General features: G+C 41.7%; 1 protein-coding gene across 6 annotated transcripts in view; it reads left to right on the forward strand.

Annotated features, from left to right (window-relative positions):
• The window catches only part of LOC123364689 (tubulin polymerization promoting protein), a 120704-nt gene that overhangs the window by 43988 nt on the left and 59369 nt on the right, over positions 1-17347 (forward strand). For 5 of the 6 annotated variants that reach the window (XM_045007014.1, XM_045007010.1, XM_045007011.1 and 2 more), the window contains one exon: positions 4847-4927. The exons of the other annotated variant lie outside the window; for it this stretch is intronic. In XM_045007014.1, the coding sequence (XP_044862949.1) occupies positions 4847-4927 (81 nt within the window). The remainder of the gene's footprint in view (positions 1-4846; positions 4928-17347) is intronic. 6 annotated transcript variants of the gene reach the window in all.

Below are 17347 nucleotides of genomic sequence, written 5' to 3' on the forward strand. Positions count from 1 at the left end.
TATTTTGCTTTCCATAGCTTGAAAAAACAACAATACTCCCAGATCTGATGTCACAGCCTCAATGTTTTGGTGGACTAATTGGGTCAAATTGGGTCAATGATATGATATTCTTAACCTCTTTCAGAGGGTATGGCTGGAGAGTCTTGCCCGCATGCTCGGGGTTCAGCTGACCGCCATATTTGGGGTCGGGAAGGAATTTTCCTCCAGGGCAGATTGGCAGTGTCCCTGGAGGTTTTTCGCCTTCCTCCGAAGCATGGGGCAGGGGTCGCTTGCTAAAAGAGTGGGTAGATCGGCTAATGTGGCCTGCATCTTGCAGGAGGTCAGACTAGATGATCATAATGGTCCCTTCTGATCTTGAATTCTATGATTCTATGATTCTATAATCTAACGGTCCATTCTACAAGGTCTCAAGCCTCCTTCATTGCCTTTTTGGCATAAGTTCCAATTCATGACATCTGCAGGGTGGCAACTTGGTTGTCGGTTCACACGTTCATGACACGTTACACCATTACACAACTGGCCAGAGACAATGCCGACTTCAGCTAGGCTGTGCTACGGTCAGCCTGTCCCTAATCTCCGAACGTACCTCCAGTACAACTGCTCGTGTGTCACTTACATTGGAATGGACATGTGCAAGCACGCAAAGAAGAAAAATGGTCACTAATCTTTCTGTAATGGTTATTCTTCAAGATGTGTTGCACATCTCTATTCCAAACCCACCCTCTGTCCCCTCTCTTGGAGGCAGTCGGCAAGAAGAAACTGAAGGGGAGCAGGGTTGGCAGGGCCCTTTTATATCAATGATATGAGTATGCGACACCCAGGGGCAGGAGAGCTGACCCAACAGATACCAGTAAGGGGGAAAAAATTGGCATCTGTGCTCAGAGCGTGCACACACCTACATTGGAATGGACACGTTGCAACGCATCTCAAAGAGCAACATTGGAGAAAGGTTAGTAACAATTTTGTCATTGGTTTCCCCCCCCCCCCAGTCTTATGTCACATTTTCCTCAGGGCTGACAGCTGATTTGTAAAATCTGTTCATCTGCATTTCTTGTAATGGCTAAGCCATGTACCTGCAGGGACAGTGTGATGAGTTTGGTGAGTCTTGTGGCCCTAGAGACAGTTGGCTCATTGATGACTAGCTAGAAGTGGAAAAATATAAAACGTGTCTGGATTTTCATGTTAGTCCACCAAAACATTGAGGCTGTGACATCAGATCTGGGAGTATTGTTGTTTTTTCAAGCTATGGAAAGCAAAATATCTAAGAAGAACAGATATGATTGCCCTCTGACCAGCATTCCGACGTGTTGCTTTGGGAACATAAATTTCTTTGTTTATTGGGGTCAGCAACTGCTCAGGGGAATTTGATACACTAGATATGCCATACACATGCTCCACTTGTTGGATGCAGTTAATGTGGTGGTGGTAATAATAGCCCTGATATAAATATCATTGCCCTTATTTTAGAAGTGCAAGCACTTAACACTGTAAGAAAATGGTTTATGCACTGCCATAAAATTGCTAATTCTGTGACATTACTTTATAGAAAAATCAAAATATTTCTGTTTATACTGGCATGTTACTATGGATGCAGGCAGGCCTGGGTGACGTCATGCCTTGGCTCTCCTGTGAGCATTTATTTAGGTAGTTGTCTCCATGGAAACATTTGTTTGTTTTGATGTTACTATGTGTTAAATTTTAAACAATTTTTTTTTGTGGTTCAATACCAGTTTGTTACTGAAGACTCCTGTTTAAATTAGAGAAATCCTGTAAATATACTTTACCTCTCCTACCCTCCAAAAATATTGTGCAGCAAAAAAATCAATCAAAAGCATAATTGTACCCTTAAATTCCAGTAATAGCTTCTGACATTGCTTTGACATGTTTCATTGTTGCTGGGAAAGCTATGTATTCTAAAGACCAGAAAACTCTCCTCCATGTTTTTGAGAGAGGAATGTTTTTGTTCCCATGGAGAACCCTCACAATATACTGTGCTATGTCCTGATCTGAACAGATCTACCCATGTTCTTACATACTGGCAAGTCAGCTGTTTAGCCTGGTTCCCACAGTCCGGGTCAACTAAGTCTCACAAGTAATGCTTCTACCTGAGGCCAACTGGGTTTTAATTCAACAGTAGCTAACTGCTGTGGTAAAATCATGGAAGGATTAAACCAGATGTGATCAGCCTACACAGCTACTTAGTTCAAACTCCTGGCAAGGATGAGAATATGCTTTTCCCACTTGACAGTCAAAATACAACCACAGCTGTCGTTTATTTGCATTGAAAAATATTACTTCAAACACTTGTAAAAGAGCAGCACTTTGAAACCTGTGCTTATTCAAAAGTCCTCCCAAGAAGTTGGACTGAAGTACGTCCTGTTTAATAAACGCTTTGATGCCTCTTGTGGCTTTTTATAAATATATTGTGCAATGCAGTGAGACTTCCAAATCAACTCTCCTAGGTAAATGAAGCATATTTATAGTAATACACAGTTGAAAATTGTCATCTTTCCTATTGGAATTATTCTCAAAGTGGCATTAGTATTTTGATTTTAGAATCCCACCTGATAACTGTTCTACCTGTTTTATGTGATTTTTGCACACTGTATCTGATTATATGGGGAAATGAGTACTAATTGGATTTGGAATGATACCTAGGGAATTATCTGTGTTTAATCAATCTCTGACTTTCAGGCTGACTGAGAGAGGGCACAACTGAAAGCTGAAAAAGCAGGTAAATTACAGCAGAAAGTGATTTAAAATAGTTATTTCTTCCTTCAGCACACCTCAGATATGTTAATTGAAACTACAATTCAGATGGGGCTGCCTAATCCACTGTAGTATCCAAGAAGCCAAAGACCTAAATTAAGGTTGCTATTATGTATGTATATCAACAAACGTTAGTGGTGGTGATGATGGTTATTGTTTAAAATAAAAAACCAAACAACCTAAGTATTTACAAGCATAGAAGTGGGCAGTCCTGGGAAAGTGTATGTGAATATTTATCTACCATCTAATTTGTGCAAATGTAAAATGTATAGGTCAGTAATGTATGATAGTTATGATTTTAAAAATAGTATTTTGTGTGAACATATTTCACATGAATACTTATCTCTGGCAGTATTTGTGTTTTCTTGGAACTTCCCAGCTCCTTTGTGTGCTTACACGACATCACATATAGTATGTATTGTCCAACAGCTTTGCTGTCCAGTACAGTTTGCATGAAGCAGTTCTTGATTTATGAGGGCTTTTTTTTTTTGGTTTTGAATAAGAATAGGGCTCTGATATCAGACAGTCTCTCATATAGCTCTCATCACTTCAAGTAGAACTGCATTTTCATATTACTCCAGTTAGACTGTAATGTTTTTCTTACCTATTTAATTAACCAAATCAAATGTGTTTTTAACTATACAAGCTAAAAGCTGGAACCCCGTTTACTGATAACAAATAAGTAGTTTCTAGATCAATAACAAGGTTAGTGTCCCTCCCCTTCTCCATGGAAACAAAACCAAAACAAAATAAGGTATTAGCCAATCTATAAGGAACCTAGCAGGATTAGTCTACCTGTAAGGAATTTAGCAAAACAAACTCTGCCTGGATAGCCTGCCTCTATCATTTTGCTCCTTCCTTAAGCACCCTATTCACAAAAATGTTGGTTGTTTTATGGATAAATGTAGGTAGAATTCGTATACCTAGAAAAGGAAGAATCCTTAAAACTCACATTGCTCCTGAATTCTGATGGGAGTCTTAAAATGTTCACTCTAAAATCCCCTCAGATGACTTGCTGAGATCCTCATAAGGTATGACTGTAGGAGGTGGGATTTATTATTAGCCAGATTAATGTCTTGCGTTTATACCTAAATCTAGTAACCCAGAACTGCTTCATACAACAAACTATACTAGATATGAAACAAAGTTACTGGACAGTATGTATTGCATGTGCAGCCAAAGCTGCAAATATTCCTGATTATGTGCTTCACGCTATTCCTGAAGGTTTGTAAAAAAGGTTAAGTACTGTCTTGAAGTTATAGGAGCTAAATACATGTTATTTTTAGAGGAAAAACGTTAGTGGACGAAAGATATATCTAATTTCTATGCATCATAAAGTAACTAGATCAACTAGGAAAGGTTACTATAACCACCTGAAATAGATATTTTAACATACCATTAGAGCAGTAACCTGGAATTTATTTAATCTGCCTTTGGCCAGATAACCGCTAAAAGAAATAAAAGATATGGTCCCTCTCTGGGGAAAAAGTATGTTACTGTACTAAAGGAAAAATGCATGTGCTAACCTGAGTCAGTGGCACAGCTGTTGTGCTGTTCCTGTTATCCAGAGCTGCTTAGGGTGTTTGTAATAGAACCAGAACAATCTGCATGGCCATGCTTAGTGAGGGAGGCTGTGTTGTACCTCTATTTTCAAATGTATTTCTGAACCCATCTTTAGATATTGATGGCACTAGTAAACTGAGGAAGGATTAGCCAAAAACCCAGCTTGAGTGATTGCTGAAGCTTCTGTGTTACATGGTCTCCCACTTCCGTTTGTATCATGAATTACTGTGAGGCTCTCTTGCGGAAATAGGTTGGCAGAAAAACATTTTCAGCTGTACATAAGCTGACATTAATCATGCTATTGGAACCCTTGGTTTGTAACTGGTTGGGATCTTGGGATACTTGAGAGCAGGAATCTGGAGCTAGTGTTACAGAGGAGGAATGGAAAAGTTCATTTTGCAAATGCTAACTGTGCAGCACATGATCCGGCCTGTAGAGTTGTACACGACATGATCTTACATCAGCAGTGTTGGATGTAAGCCAAACGAGTACAGTGTAATTTTCTTTATTTCAGCGTGTCACTGGAAGTGATGCCGTCCAGAAGACACCTTCTTCGTTCCATAATTTGGTCATGTGCTAGCTTGGCTACTTTTTGGTGAGAAGTTTTGGAGGCTGTATATAGAATTACTTGCTGTGCTGACACTGAAGTTACTGTTACTTGAAACCATTCCTCTGCGGATGCTTGCACTGACTTTAGGAAAGTAGATAATTCTTACCCTTTTCAAGTAATTGTCAAGACTTAAACCTTATGCAGCTGTGGTTTATTTTTAAAAAAAGCATGTACATCTTGTGTGGGGCCCTGATAGAGCTGTTCAAAAAATGGAAAACTTCAAAAATATTCCATGGGGACAAAACTTTCCCAATTTTGGATCGACTCTAGGCCCTGGTTATTCACTAGGGTTCCTAGCTGCTATTGTAATATAAATAATTTAGTAATAATAATGAGGCTATTGCTCACTCTTATTTAGTGGTGGTAATCCCGATAGGTCCCAGAATACTTACAATATGTATATGAGTCTCTGTGGCAACCCCCTCTAGGGTAAAATACAACAGCTGTGTTACCACTGCTAAACAATAGGTTAGGGCAGCAAATGGAGGAAGCTATTGAATTTAAACCTAATGAGGAATTTAGGTAGATTGAACATAATTACTAGAGTTGGGATGTAGCCAGGACACCTGGGTTAGCATCCCCCCTCTCACGGGGAAAAAATGCTCTGGGCTTTTTAATGACCAAGCTATCCAAAATCGGCATTTTCAACAACACACTCCCAACAAGCACCATGCTTGATACAGCACTGCTCCTGGGTTAAGAGTTGTTATTTTGGGTATGTCTACACAGCCCCTGGCAATGAGCCTCCCAGCCTGGCTTGACGGACTTGGATTTGCAGGGCTTGGATAATCATGGTGTAAATGGCTGTGTAGATAGAGCTTTGAAGTTGCAGCTCCAAGCTCACCCCTTTTTTTTAGGCTTCTGAGCCCGAGGTCCAGCCCAATCTGAAACATCTACACCAGAGGTAGGCAACCTATGGCACATGTGCCGATGGCGGCACGCGAGCTGATTTTCAGTAGTACTCACGCTGTCCAGCTCCTGGCACAGATCCGGGGGGCTCTGCGTTTTAATTTAATTTTAAATGAAGTTTCTTAAACATTTTAAAAACCTTATTTACTTTACATACAACAATAGGTTAGTTATATATTATAGACTTATAGAAAGAGACCTTCTAAAAACGTTAAAATGTATTACTGGCACGCGAAACCTTAAATTAGAGTGACTAAATGAAGACTCGGAACCCCACTTCTGAAAGGTTGCTGACCCCTGATCTACACAGTTATTTTTAGTGCAGTAGTGTGAGCCCCACCACGAACATGAGTCTGTCGACCTGGGCTGGGAGGCTCACTACCACGGGCTGGAATTTTATTCCTACCCTCCGAGGAATAAAACCACCTATTGAGTAACAAGTACTGCTTCCTGTAGCTCTCCCATCCAAATTCTAATTTAGCCAACAATTTTTATGCTGTGAATTTTTTAAAAATTTTGTTTTATTTTTTTGTTATCTCCCACAAGCTAAAGTTTAAAAAGTGGTGTATGTATGCAGGCCACTACTTCGGTCTGACTGTAATTCTTGCCTCCACCAGGGCAGCCCAGAGGATTCAGGGGGCCTGGGGCAAAGCAATTTCGGGGGCCCCTTCCATAAAGAAAAAGTTGCAATATTATAGAATACTATATTCTCGTGCGGGGCCGCTGCGGGGCCCGGGGCCTGGGGCAAATTGCCCCACTTGCCCCCCCATCTGGGTGGCTCTGGCCTCCACTACTTCATTGTTAGTCTCCTTCTTTGAGATTGAAATGACATTCATAGATTTTTTTTTTTTTTTTTTTAAGAAAAAATGTAAAGCCAGAAGGAACCATGATGATATAATCTGACGTCCTGTTTAATTTAGGCCAAAGAACTTCTCCCAGTAATCTCTGCATCAAGCCCATAGCTTCTGTTTGAGCTTTGGATAGCTCTGAAAAAGAGTTTTCAGTCTTGACTTAGATTGCAAGTGATGGGGAATGTACCACATCCCTATGGAAGTTGTTTTAATGGTTAAATACTCTCACTGTTTAACAAATATGCCCTATTTCTAGCATTCATGTGTAATATTGTAGTCCAACACCTTCCAACTCTAGACTTCTGAATTAGTTACACCAGCACTAACTTCTAATATAGACAGGTACAATTTACTTTGGGAAATTACCAGATTAAGCTGTACTGAAATCAGAACATGTTTTCCTCACAGCTTCCCCCACCCCACCCTACCCACTTTCTTTTTACTTTTAGTACCTTTGCAGTAAACCTTTGAGTACATTTCTCAAGGCTGATGAAAATTGAATCTGTCTCACCCTGCTCTTCCTTTCTGGCCTGCTCCTTCTCTGTTTGTTTATATCTTGTCTAGAGGTGGAGAGGATAATAAGGAATGATTCTTGAAGCTAAATCTCATATATAGGAAAAGGAGAGTGGGGGGAATGCTTGTGACACAGTTGTAAATGTATTTGGTTAAAAACTACTTTTCTACTTGTCCCTGTCATCCACGTCCAGCTTCTGGCAAACACCATCCTTTTAGTTTAGAGGAGTTGTTAGTGTGTGTTAGTTAAGGTGAGAGGACTGTTTTCCTTCTCTTTTTCCCCCAGGAGACTTGTCCTTTCCTGGCAGGATATGCCTAGTTTGCTGGGCTTCAAATGCTGCCTATCAGCTATACCAGTGAACGATGGACAGTACAAGTGTGTCTGTTGCCTGGGGGACTTCCACATCACCCAGAAGTGCTCCTTTTGTATAGCCCTGAAGTCCAGAGCTAGGAAGAACAGGGAGATCAAGCTCAGGATGTTGACGATGGAACATTCCCTGGCCTCTGAGCCAGGTCAGGAGAACCCCATCTGCCCTCTGCCCCATACATCTGTCCCTGAACAGATCCAGTGGCCAGTCAGCCTCGAGGAATGCTTCTCCTAAGAAAGGGAAGCCTTTGGAATACCCTACCAAGACTCACAAAAAAAGGAGCATGGACTCTGTATCTGAGGAGTCAGCCCCAAAAAAGACAAGGTCCCTAGTCTTCAAGGGTACTGTTGAGACCAAGGACACTTTTTTTCTCTGGTACCTGTGGGCCCGCAAAGCCCTAGAGATCCAAATAGAGGAAGCATGACTCTAATAAGGTGCCGGTACACTCCACTAGTAAGGAGAGTAAGCAAAGGGTATCGTCAAGCTCGGCCCTGTCATCAGTACTGAAGCATCCCGCATTGGTTCTGTTGTGTGCTTTAACCCAGCCATTAATGCCAATGCAAGTAGCTCAGCTGGGGATGCCTATACAAGCAGTACCCTCAGTACCTAGTAAGTGTCTGACAAAGCTCATGGTTCCTTTATTGTTACTGCTACTGTCAGCTCCTGCCATGGCAACCTCAGCTATGGTGTTGGTACCCCAGGGTTTTCTCTGGTAATGCAGGAGTTCTAATACTCCAGGGAACTCTTTGTCAGATGAACCAGAGTCCCCGTTGTTGTCATGGTACCAAGACCTTGGTCTCTGTGTTGGTACTCTGTAGCACAGGACTCTGTTCTCATTGGCTGCGCTACAATGTGAGGACGTGGAGGAAGAAGAGGACTCCCAGTCGGCCTCCTTGATTTCTGTTAGCGGTTCTCCTACATATCCCTTTGGGAATGCCCCCTTCCACAGGATGGTGGAGCCAACTTTCTATGCTATCTCTGCAATGGCCATATTGTGATCTGTGAGTTGCCTATAGTCAACAATTCATTAGAACACCAGTACCATCCCTGCGGGGGACCAGGGTTTCACATCCTCCCTCTATCCTTTCACAGCAGAAGGAGATGTTTGAGGAATTAGAGGCTAGTGTAGATGAGGAAATCATCCCAGAAACTCCCACAGACTGCTTGATATTTTGGAGTCACCAACACCCTCCAGAATTGCACTACCTATTAATGAGGCTCACCTGCATCCAGCTAAGACTCCATGACAGATGCTGGCCACTATTCAACTAACATGCAAAAGAGCTTCCCTGAACAAGAGTGTAGGAAGACCCCTTGGAGGACACAGATTCATAACTGAGTGAGAGAAAAATTAATCCTCCATAGTCACTTATTTCTTTGTCCTTGCTGAGCCTGCCAACAAGATGACAGTTAGTGCCATTTGTGATGGTTAGCAAATTGGGATAGATAGGCATCAGTGTCTGATGGGTGCAAGGGCATGCATCTCAGTAGAGCTATTCACTGCACCATCCAATGTTCTAACAAAACCTCTTTGTTCTCATGCCCTCCATCTGCAAATATTGTAGTTCAAAATAATGTAGACTAATAAGAGAAGTAGTTGTGGAGTCAGTGGATGTATTTTTCTTAGGCTCTATGGATCCTATCATCAATAAAGATGGTAAATGCTAACATCATCAGCAAAGTGTGCCACAGAATAATGGTTTCTTGCAGCAAGCAAAAGCAATGAATCCATGGAATGGTACCATAATGTGACAGCTGCTCATTGTGTCATTATTGAACATCTGAGTTCTGATTGGTTTAGAAAACAGACTGGCTGTGTGCTTAATAATCAGAAGCAGATTATGTATACAAGTACAATGTCTTTAGATATATTTACCATTAAAGCACAACAGGCCACAGGGTAATGCCAGTTAATCCACAGTTTGGCTGCCTGCTGTGCATCAGAGGAGTTGATTATATGGCATTACCCCACACTATCCATTCAACCCTTTACCCTTGTTAACTGCACTTTTCACTAATAACTGAGCATGAAATTATGACTTTGAGACCCAGAGTGATGTGCAGTGTGAGGCGTCCTAGCATGTGAGCAGTAGTGGCCAGAGGCATTTGGCCTGCAGAGGACAGAGATGGGCAGATGGCTCCAGGAGTGCTGGGGACAGCCATAGGATTGTGTCCAATATGTACTAAACCTTTAAAAAAGGGCTGAGTATGTTCACCTCCCCCAGTGCAGCCTCTTAGCTTTTGGCTCAGGACAGACAGTGCCTGAACTTGTCATCAGCCTGCCTGATCACTGTCTAAAAGAGTGCTGAGTGTTGCCTTGCCATATATTCTCCAAGCATGAGGAGCAAGTATCAGCCCCATTCTGGCTCTTTCCCATGTGGGTGCCCTGGGAAAGAGGCCCTTGTGCTCTTATCGCCTCATATACCCAATTGTGACAGCGAACACGTAGCCGTTCTTCCAGCTGTGCATTCTCAAGTTCGCTATAATTTCAAATTGGATGGTGCCTGAGGCACATGGCAGCTAGGAGGGAAGTGGTGTGGGTAGGTAAGTGGGACAGGCATGCAGGATATCGGGTTGGGATACGGTTGAGGGAAGGCTTGGCAGCTGGGAGGATGTGATATATTGATTCATGTTGATTACTCTGAGGAGTGTCTATTTAGAAACGATTACTGTTTTCACCAATCATGAATCAAGATTTTTAGATCCATTTAAAGTATACCTCTTTGAAGAGGCTATTTCCTTAAATTTTATCAAGTAAATAATCTTGGACCAGTTAGGGATTTAATTGAAGACACTGATTTCACTTAGTATAATCATAAATTCACCCTTTGAATTACAAACCACCTTTATCCATTACGGCTGGTAATGCCTGTGTAGTGGCTGCTCTTAAGCTTTTCCCCATGACACTCTGTGTGGAATCAGAGAGGAAGTATGAGTTGTCTTTTTCCAGCTCTGGAGCCACAAGGGATGTTTTTAATATCTATCTTAGGTACTTGATATATCAACCCTGTTTTACAACTGGGTAACTGAGGCACAGAGAGAATGAGTGACTTGCCCATGATCACACAGGAAACCTGTGACAGAACAGGGAATTGAACCCAGGTTTCCCAAATCCTAGGTAGTTCTCCAACCACTGGACCATCCAGTTACTATCCACTTTTGCCTGTGATAGCACCAGAATATACCATGCATGCTGCCATTCCGGCAGAGCTCTCTAGTGTAGCCACTCTAAGCTGACAGGAGAGAGCTCTCCTGTTGATTTATTTAATCCACCCCTAATGAGCAGCAGTAGCTATGTTGGTAGGGAAAGCTCTCCCGTTGACATAATGCTATCCACACCGGCGCTTAGGTTGGTGTGACTTATGTCGCTCAGAGGGGTAGCTTATTCATGAGTGGTAGTATAGACATAGCCTTAGTGTTCCATAGCAGCAGTTACCTAACAAACAATGCCGCTAGAGAAAGGAGGCACCGAAACATTGAATCCATAGACATTTGTTAGTTACTAGAGCTGTGCACATTCCTGCTGACATCCCCAGCAATGCCACAGTGCTAGTGTCTGGATATGCTTGTGTCTGCAATAGTAATAAAATAAACTCCCCAAACCATCTTTGTCTAATCTTCCATTGCCAAAAAGAAAAACAATGGAAACATTATTAAATTGTGTGAGTCTTCAAAGAGGATTTTACCATAAGAGTTTGTCCTGTGATTTCAAAAAAATCATAGTTTTAAAGAAAATGTTAAGTGTAGTTGATGATCATTTTAAGTGAAGATGGGAGATTCTGATCTAACTTTAAACAAGGATCCATTATGAAAAGAATACTGCTGCCACAATCCAGCAATGATTTTTAGCAATACTGCCAAGATTTTCTAAAATAAGTCTACAATTTTAGGTTCCTAAGTTCATATTTAGAGACTCAGATACGTAGCCTGTTTTTAAAAGTGCTGAGCATCTAGCAGTGCGCCCAAGGTCAGTGGGAATAACAGCTCAAAGCTTCCACCACTCTGGGCCAAATTCTGATAGGTGCTGAGCATCTGCAACTTCCATGTCCTCACTGGGAAATCTCAGGTGCTCAGCACCTTTCAGAATTTTGTACTGTATTTACAGTTTTAATATGGGCATCTCCTTGAAAAATACTTTCTCTTACAGCAGTGTTTCCCAAACTTGGGACACCGCTTGTGTAGGGAAAGCCCCTTGTGGGCTGGGCGGTTTGTTTACCTGCCGTGTCTGCAGGTCCGACCGATCGCTGCTCCCACTCAGGGGCGGCTCTAGGAATTTTGCTGCCCCAAGCACGGCAGGCAGGCTGCTTGGCGTGCTGGGGCCTGGAGCCGCCCCTGCTCCCACTGGCTGCAGTTCGCTGCTCCAGGCCAATGGGGGCTGAGGGAAGCGGCAGCCACTACGTCCCTCGGCCTGCGCCACTTCCAGCAGCTCCCATTGGCCTGGAGCAGCGAACCACGGCCGCTGGGAGCCGCGATCGGCTGAACCCATGGACGCGGCAGGTAAACAAACCGCCCAGCCCGCCAGGGGCTTTCCCGCACAAGTGGCATCCCAAGTTTGGGAAACACTGCCTTACAGAAATGTGCTGGCATTCCTTAACAGGGGAAATTAAGACACAAATAAAGGAGTTCAGAAGGCAGTGCAGAGATCATTTGTATTTCCATATGACATGAAAAAGAAAAATAGATGCCCTGTACATGTAAATCACATTTGGATGATATTCTTGTGTATCCAAGCCCATAATTAATTTTTTGTAAAACTTTTCCATCTAGTTAGTAAATGGTACCCGGTAAAGGTAAGCAGAAACTAGGAGGATGCAAGGTTTGATATTGCACCAGTGTTGATTAAAAGGTGGTATTGATTATAATAAAGCAGACTGGGAAGGGAAATGGATCAGTTCAGCAGAAAAAGGATTTTCTGGGGCTTGCTGTTGGGAATCTAATGCCAGTGAACCGAGATCTTTGAGCTCATAATTTTCTAGTTTGTAGGATGGTATGGTTTTTTTGTGCATTTGAAATCTGAATCTAATGGGTAACGTAGAAAAGAATACATTTTAGGGAACAAAATCTGTTCTGCTTGGGGAGATTTACTATATCAGTCCAGCAGATATGGTAGCTTTGAGGAACTAGGAATGTTAAAGAACCAAGCGGAGGTTCACTGTTGTCTGGGGTTAAGGATGGAGGTCTGCGTGTGGGATTTTGGTTGTACCCTATGCACCTGATTCTCCATTTCTTTGCACTTCGAAGTGATTTACTCTTATGTAAAATGGATGCAAAATGCTGCTGCAGAAGGTTACAGAATGAGATTTCGCTTCAAGCTAATAAAATTATTTTTAAAAGTGAAAAGTAGAGCTAATAAAATTTCCCATAAATTAACATTAAAAAATTAACTTTTTTCATTTTTTGCCAAAAAAAATTCAAAATGAATTTTTTAGAAATAAGAAACTTCATTTCAAGTTTTAATTCCCTTTCTTACTTTTTATTAGTTTCAAAAGTTGTGGGAAAATTCACACTTTTAAAGATTATTTTTATTCATCCTCTCTCTTTTTTTTTTTTTTTTTTTAGTGGAAAAGTGTGTGTAAGTGTATGTGCATGTGTGAAGTCTCTCAAAATACGAAGGACAAGAGAAAGTAATGCTCTTATCTCCCTTCCCCCTTCCCATTTGGAAATTAATTAAAAAAAATAGTGTGGGAAATTTTGCAGTTTTAAAAAATTTTCATCGCAACATTTTATATGAAACTATACATTAGTAAAATCACTTCTTTTCTTTTTCCTGAGGTGGAGGAAAATCTTTTTCAACAGAAGTGTTTGATGAGCCCTAGTACAGAGAAACACATTGATTCAGTGAGTTGGAGGAGCCTGGAAAGCTCTTGCTGAAATATTTCCAGGAGGAGTGTTAGCGAAAAGCAAATTAGTTTATAAATTTGCAACATGAAATAGCACTTAAAAAAGAAAGTTAATTAAGGATTGCATACAAAGCTTTCCCTTCTGGTTTGGTGAGAATCTCTTATCTATTAGCACTCCAACATTAGAAAGAAAGTGTCAAATTAGAAGTTCTTTAGATAAGAACAACAAAAATTATTAATGAATTGAGAGGGATTGAGTTATGAGGAAAGAAGAAAAAGCGGAGCTGTGTCTATTTAGCTCAAGAGATTACTGAAGAGGGGATGATTAGACATTTCAGGACATGTTATTTTATCAAGGATGGTATGTAAATTGGCGACACTGCCCAGACCTCCAAAGAAAAAACCTGCTGTGAATTTCATCAGATTTGAAAGTTGGATTGGGATGAATGGGTACTATAAAACGGATCAGATGGAGGGAAATAAATACTTCATTGTTGATAACCATGTTGGATGATATTCCTGAATGTATCCAATGGTGAACAGGTAACTTTTTCAGGCACTGTGATGAACATCCCCCTTTTTTTAATTGGGATTATGTGAAGTTAGGTGGTGGTTTGTCTAAGGTTGGATTTGTGGCTTTTTGTCCCATTAGTTAAAGGTGTTAAGGACCTTGATAAACACATGTGCAAGTCTGAGCGGGATTCCTATTAAGTGATTAAGAAGATGGCAATCTGCTTGTTGCTCACGTTAGGAAATGGAAGCGCTAGTACTAGTTGAGAATGCATTGTGGTGTGTGTTCAGTTTGATAACTGATGGGATTTTGACAAAAACAACCAAAGCATTCTGTTCCAGTAGGTCAGTTTTTACTAGTATGACCATAAATGGCTTGGGTCTATAAGATGTCAGTTGCATTTTAGTGAGTAATTTTATCGTAAAGATAAACAGAATTGTTGATGATACAAATTTACATAAGCAGACGAGGGGGAAGTGTCAGATCTTCTTCCAAACTCGCATCTCCCTTTCATCAGATCTTAAAACAATTCTTAGTAATCAACAAAAGAAATCATCTAGTCATATTTACAAGACGTGATTGCCAGTTTTGGAGATAAACTGCATTTTCATAGTAATTGCTACTGCAGATACCTGCATACTAATCCACCCATCTCCACAGAAGAATGACATGGGAGAAATGTAATTTGTTAGGAGAATTACACTTCATATCATGATGAGTCTGATGAAGGAATTGGTGGTTATTAAAGCAAAATGCACACAATGCAAAATTAGCTTAGTCCCAGTTTCTGCCAAAACAACTGTCTCTGTCTTATTGGCTGTCCTCCAGCCCAGTCAAGAAGGTCTGTAGAAAGGCCCCAGAGCAGCCAATTAAAGAAGTTAATTTGCTCTCACCCTGTCACACTACTTACAAGAAGTCAGTGCTCCGTGCTTTGATTTCCAAGTCTGTTTTTAGAGTTTGACCTCCTAACCCCTTTGGCTCCATCCCCAAATCACAACTTGATCACTTTAAACAAAGCCATTTTGCCTGGGTTAAATCATTCTGCTTAGAATTCGATACTTTATTCTAAAGCCAACGGCACAGCTGTCCAGCCACAACACACAGGTCAGTCATTGGTTGGCTTTTGTCTAGTTCTAGGGATAATAAATATTAACATTGAAAGGTGTGGTGAAGGAGGACCATCTGGAGTGAGAGGGCAATCTGAATTTCTTCTGTTTTGGGGTTGCTTTGTGTTTCTGCTTGGGGAGGGGGGGAGTAAGTTCACAGCTTCAACAACTGCTCAGGGTATGAGGATTGCCTGTGAAGAATGGGGTTTCTTTAGAGGCGAGGAGTTCAACAGCAGTGAAGCAGCTATAAACTTAGAAGTGGAATGATGATTTTATTTTAAAAACATGTCTGAGCCGTCTTATGTACAAGGCACTTTTCATTTTATCAGTTTCATTTTGTGCTTTGTATATGTCATGGCATTTGTTTTTTAAAAGTGTTTTCATCTGCATTTGTCAGTGCTGAGGTAATAAGATGATGGTTTGAAGTGTTAGGATACATTTACCCAAATGCTTTCTTGTGTAATAATATCAAAGATTGTGTCATTTCCTGCATACAGTTGCTGCAGAACTGCTTTTAATCCTAGAAAAACATGGTCACATTTACTGAAGAGCACAGCTTCCCCAGGACAGCACAGGAAATTCAAATTGACATTTTTGGTGGCTAACTATCCCTTTGACAACTTGGTGGTGTTGGGTTTCTCTTTATAACTTAAATTAAAAATTTACTTTCTTCATTTCCTTTAAATTATAATGTGTGCTTGATTTGTCTTTCCAAAAAAATAACTTTGAAAAAAAAATTCTGGCTCTAATTCTGTTCAGCTTCCACATGTTGGTCCCTTTGGAAATCAGTGGGGCTACTTGGGTGAATAAAAGTATCAGGACTTGACTTGAATAGTATTATTGTATATGTGCCTTCCCTCCTGGGATGTTATGTAAATGATTTACTTCTCCCAATGCTTCAGATGGTTTGGCTTCACTGCAAAGTGAAGGTGTGATTGTAGCATGGGCAGCCTCACCCATGCTAGCTTAAATGTAGCTAGCACAGGTAACAGCTGTAGTGAAGAAGGGGCTTCATGGACTTCAATGTGGGCTAGCAACCAAAGTATGTATCCGGAATCCCTGACTGGCTTGTGTTTGGGTGGTTAGCCTTAGTACAAGCCCATAGGACCATATGTTCGCTACTGTTGCTACCCGTTCTAGCTACATGAAAGCTAACATTGGTGTGTCTCCCTGTGCTACACACATTGCCGTGTAGACATACCCTCAGAGGGTAGGTCATTTGCCCACTTTACAAGTAGGTAAAGAGGCACAGAGTTTTAGTGATCTAGCCAGGGTCACAGGGAGTGAAATTCATCTGTGGTACAGAAAGCCAGAATGAGGTCCTCTGCAACACTTCATGCCTGCACTGGGGCCGTGTGATGGCGATACCACTGCAGCAGCCAGACAAGAGCACCTGTCTACCTCCTCCACCCCCTGTGGAAGGGGTTTCTGTACTAGCCCTGCACAGCCTGATATAGATTCAGTTTATGCAGACCCACTGAACCCAACATCCTGCATGATTGGGAAGGTCTGTGGTTGCCACTTTGGTCCTCTAGGTTGGATTAGTACCTGCAGGGGAAGCTTCCTGGAAATCTATATGGTCTGGTCCTGGTGTTGCAGGTGGGGGGATTTAACTTGCGTGGGCTGCCTGTGTTCCATGTAGGGTTGTTAATAGCGTAAAAAACCTAACTGTGTAACCGATTAAAATTATCTCGGTTAAACGTTTTTAACCAGGGAACTTGGGTGTGTGTGTGTGTGGAGGGGTGCTGCAGCATTCCCACATTTTACATGGGGCCCTGCCACCGGCTCCGCACTTGGGGATCCCCACCGCCGGCCCCACGCCTTGGGCTCTGCTGCCACCCAGCATCCCGGCGTGGGCTATAACCGCTGTGCTTTCAGATAGCTCTGTAACAAAACCATCTGATGCCCATATGCTTCAGCTGCAAGATAAGCAATGACAATTGAGAGGATATCTTACCACTACTTTCCATTTTAAAATGTGCTACAACTGCCATGTCTGCTGAACAGTCAGTGTCAATTTCAAATATTTATCCCATTTGCAACCGTCTTCTCTAAACTCCCCTCAGAAGCGAAGCTCCTGTCGAAAATGGAAAAGTCGCTGATTCCAAGGCTGCTGTTCGTCACTCTCTGGAGCATTGCATGAAACCCAACGATCCTGCCATAACTGCTAAACCTGTACTTATTGCCTCCTTGTTAGATCTATGCCATAAACATGTGGTTTCTTTCACCTGTTGTCCAGATCGCTGCTAAATCAAAGCTTCTGCAACTTGCATTGATGTTAGAAATAGAAGAACCTCTGCATGCCAG

Source organism: Mauremys mutica, chromosome 2 (genome assembly GCF_020497125.1).
Source record: "Mauremys mutica isolate MM-2020 ecotype Southern chromosome 2, ASM2049712v1, whole genome shotgun sequence".
Lineage (NCBI taxonomy): Eukaryota > Metazoa > Chordata > Testudines > Geoemydidae > Mauremys > Mauremys mutica.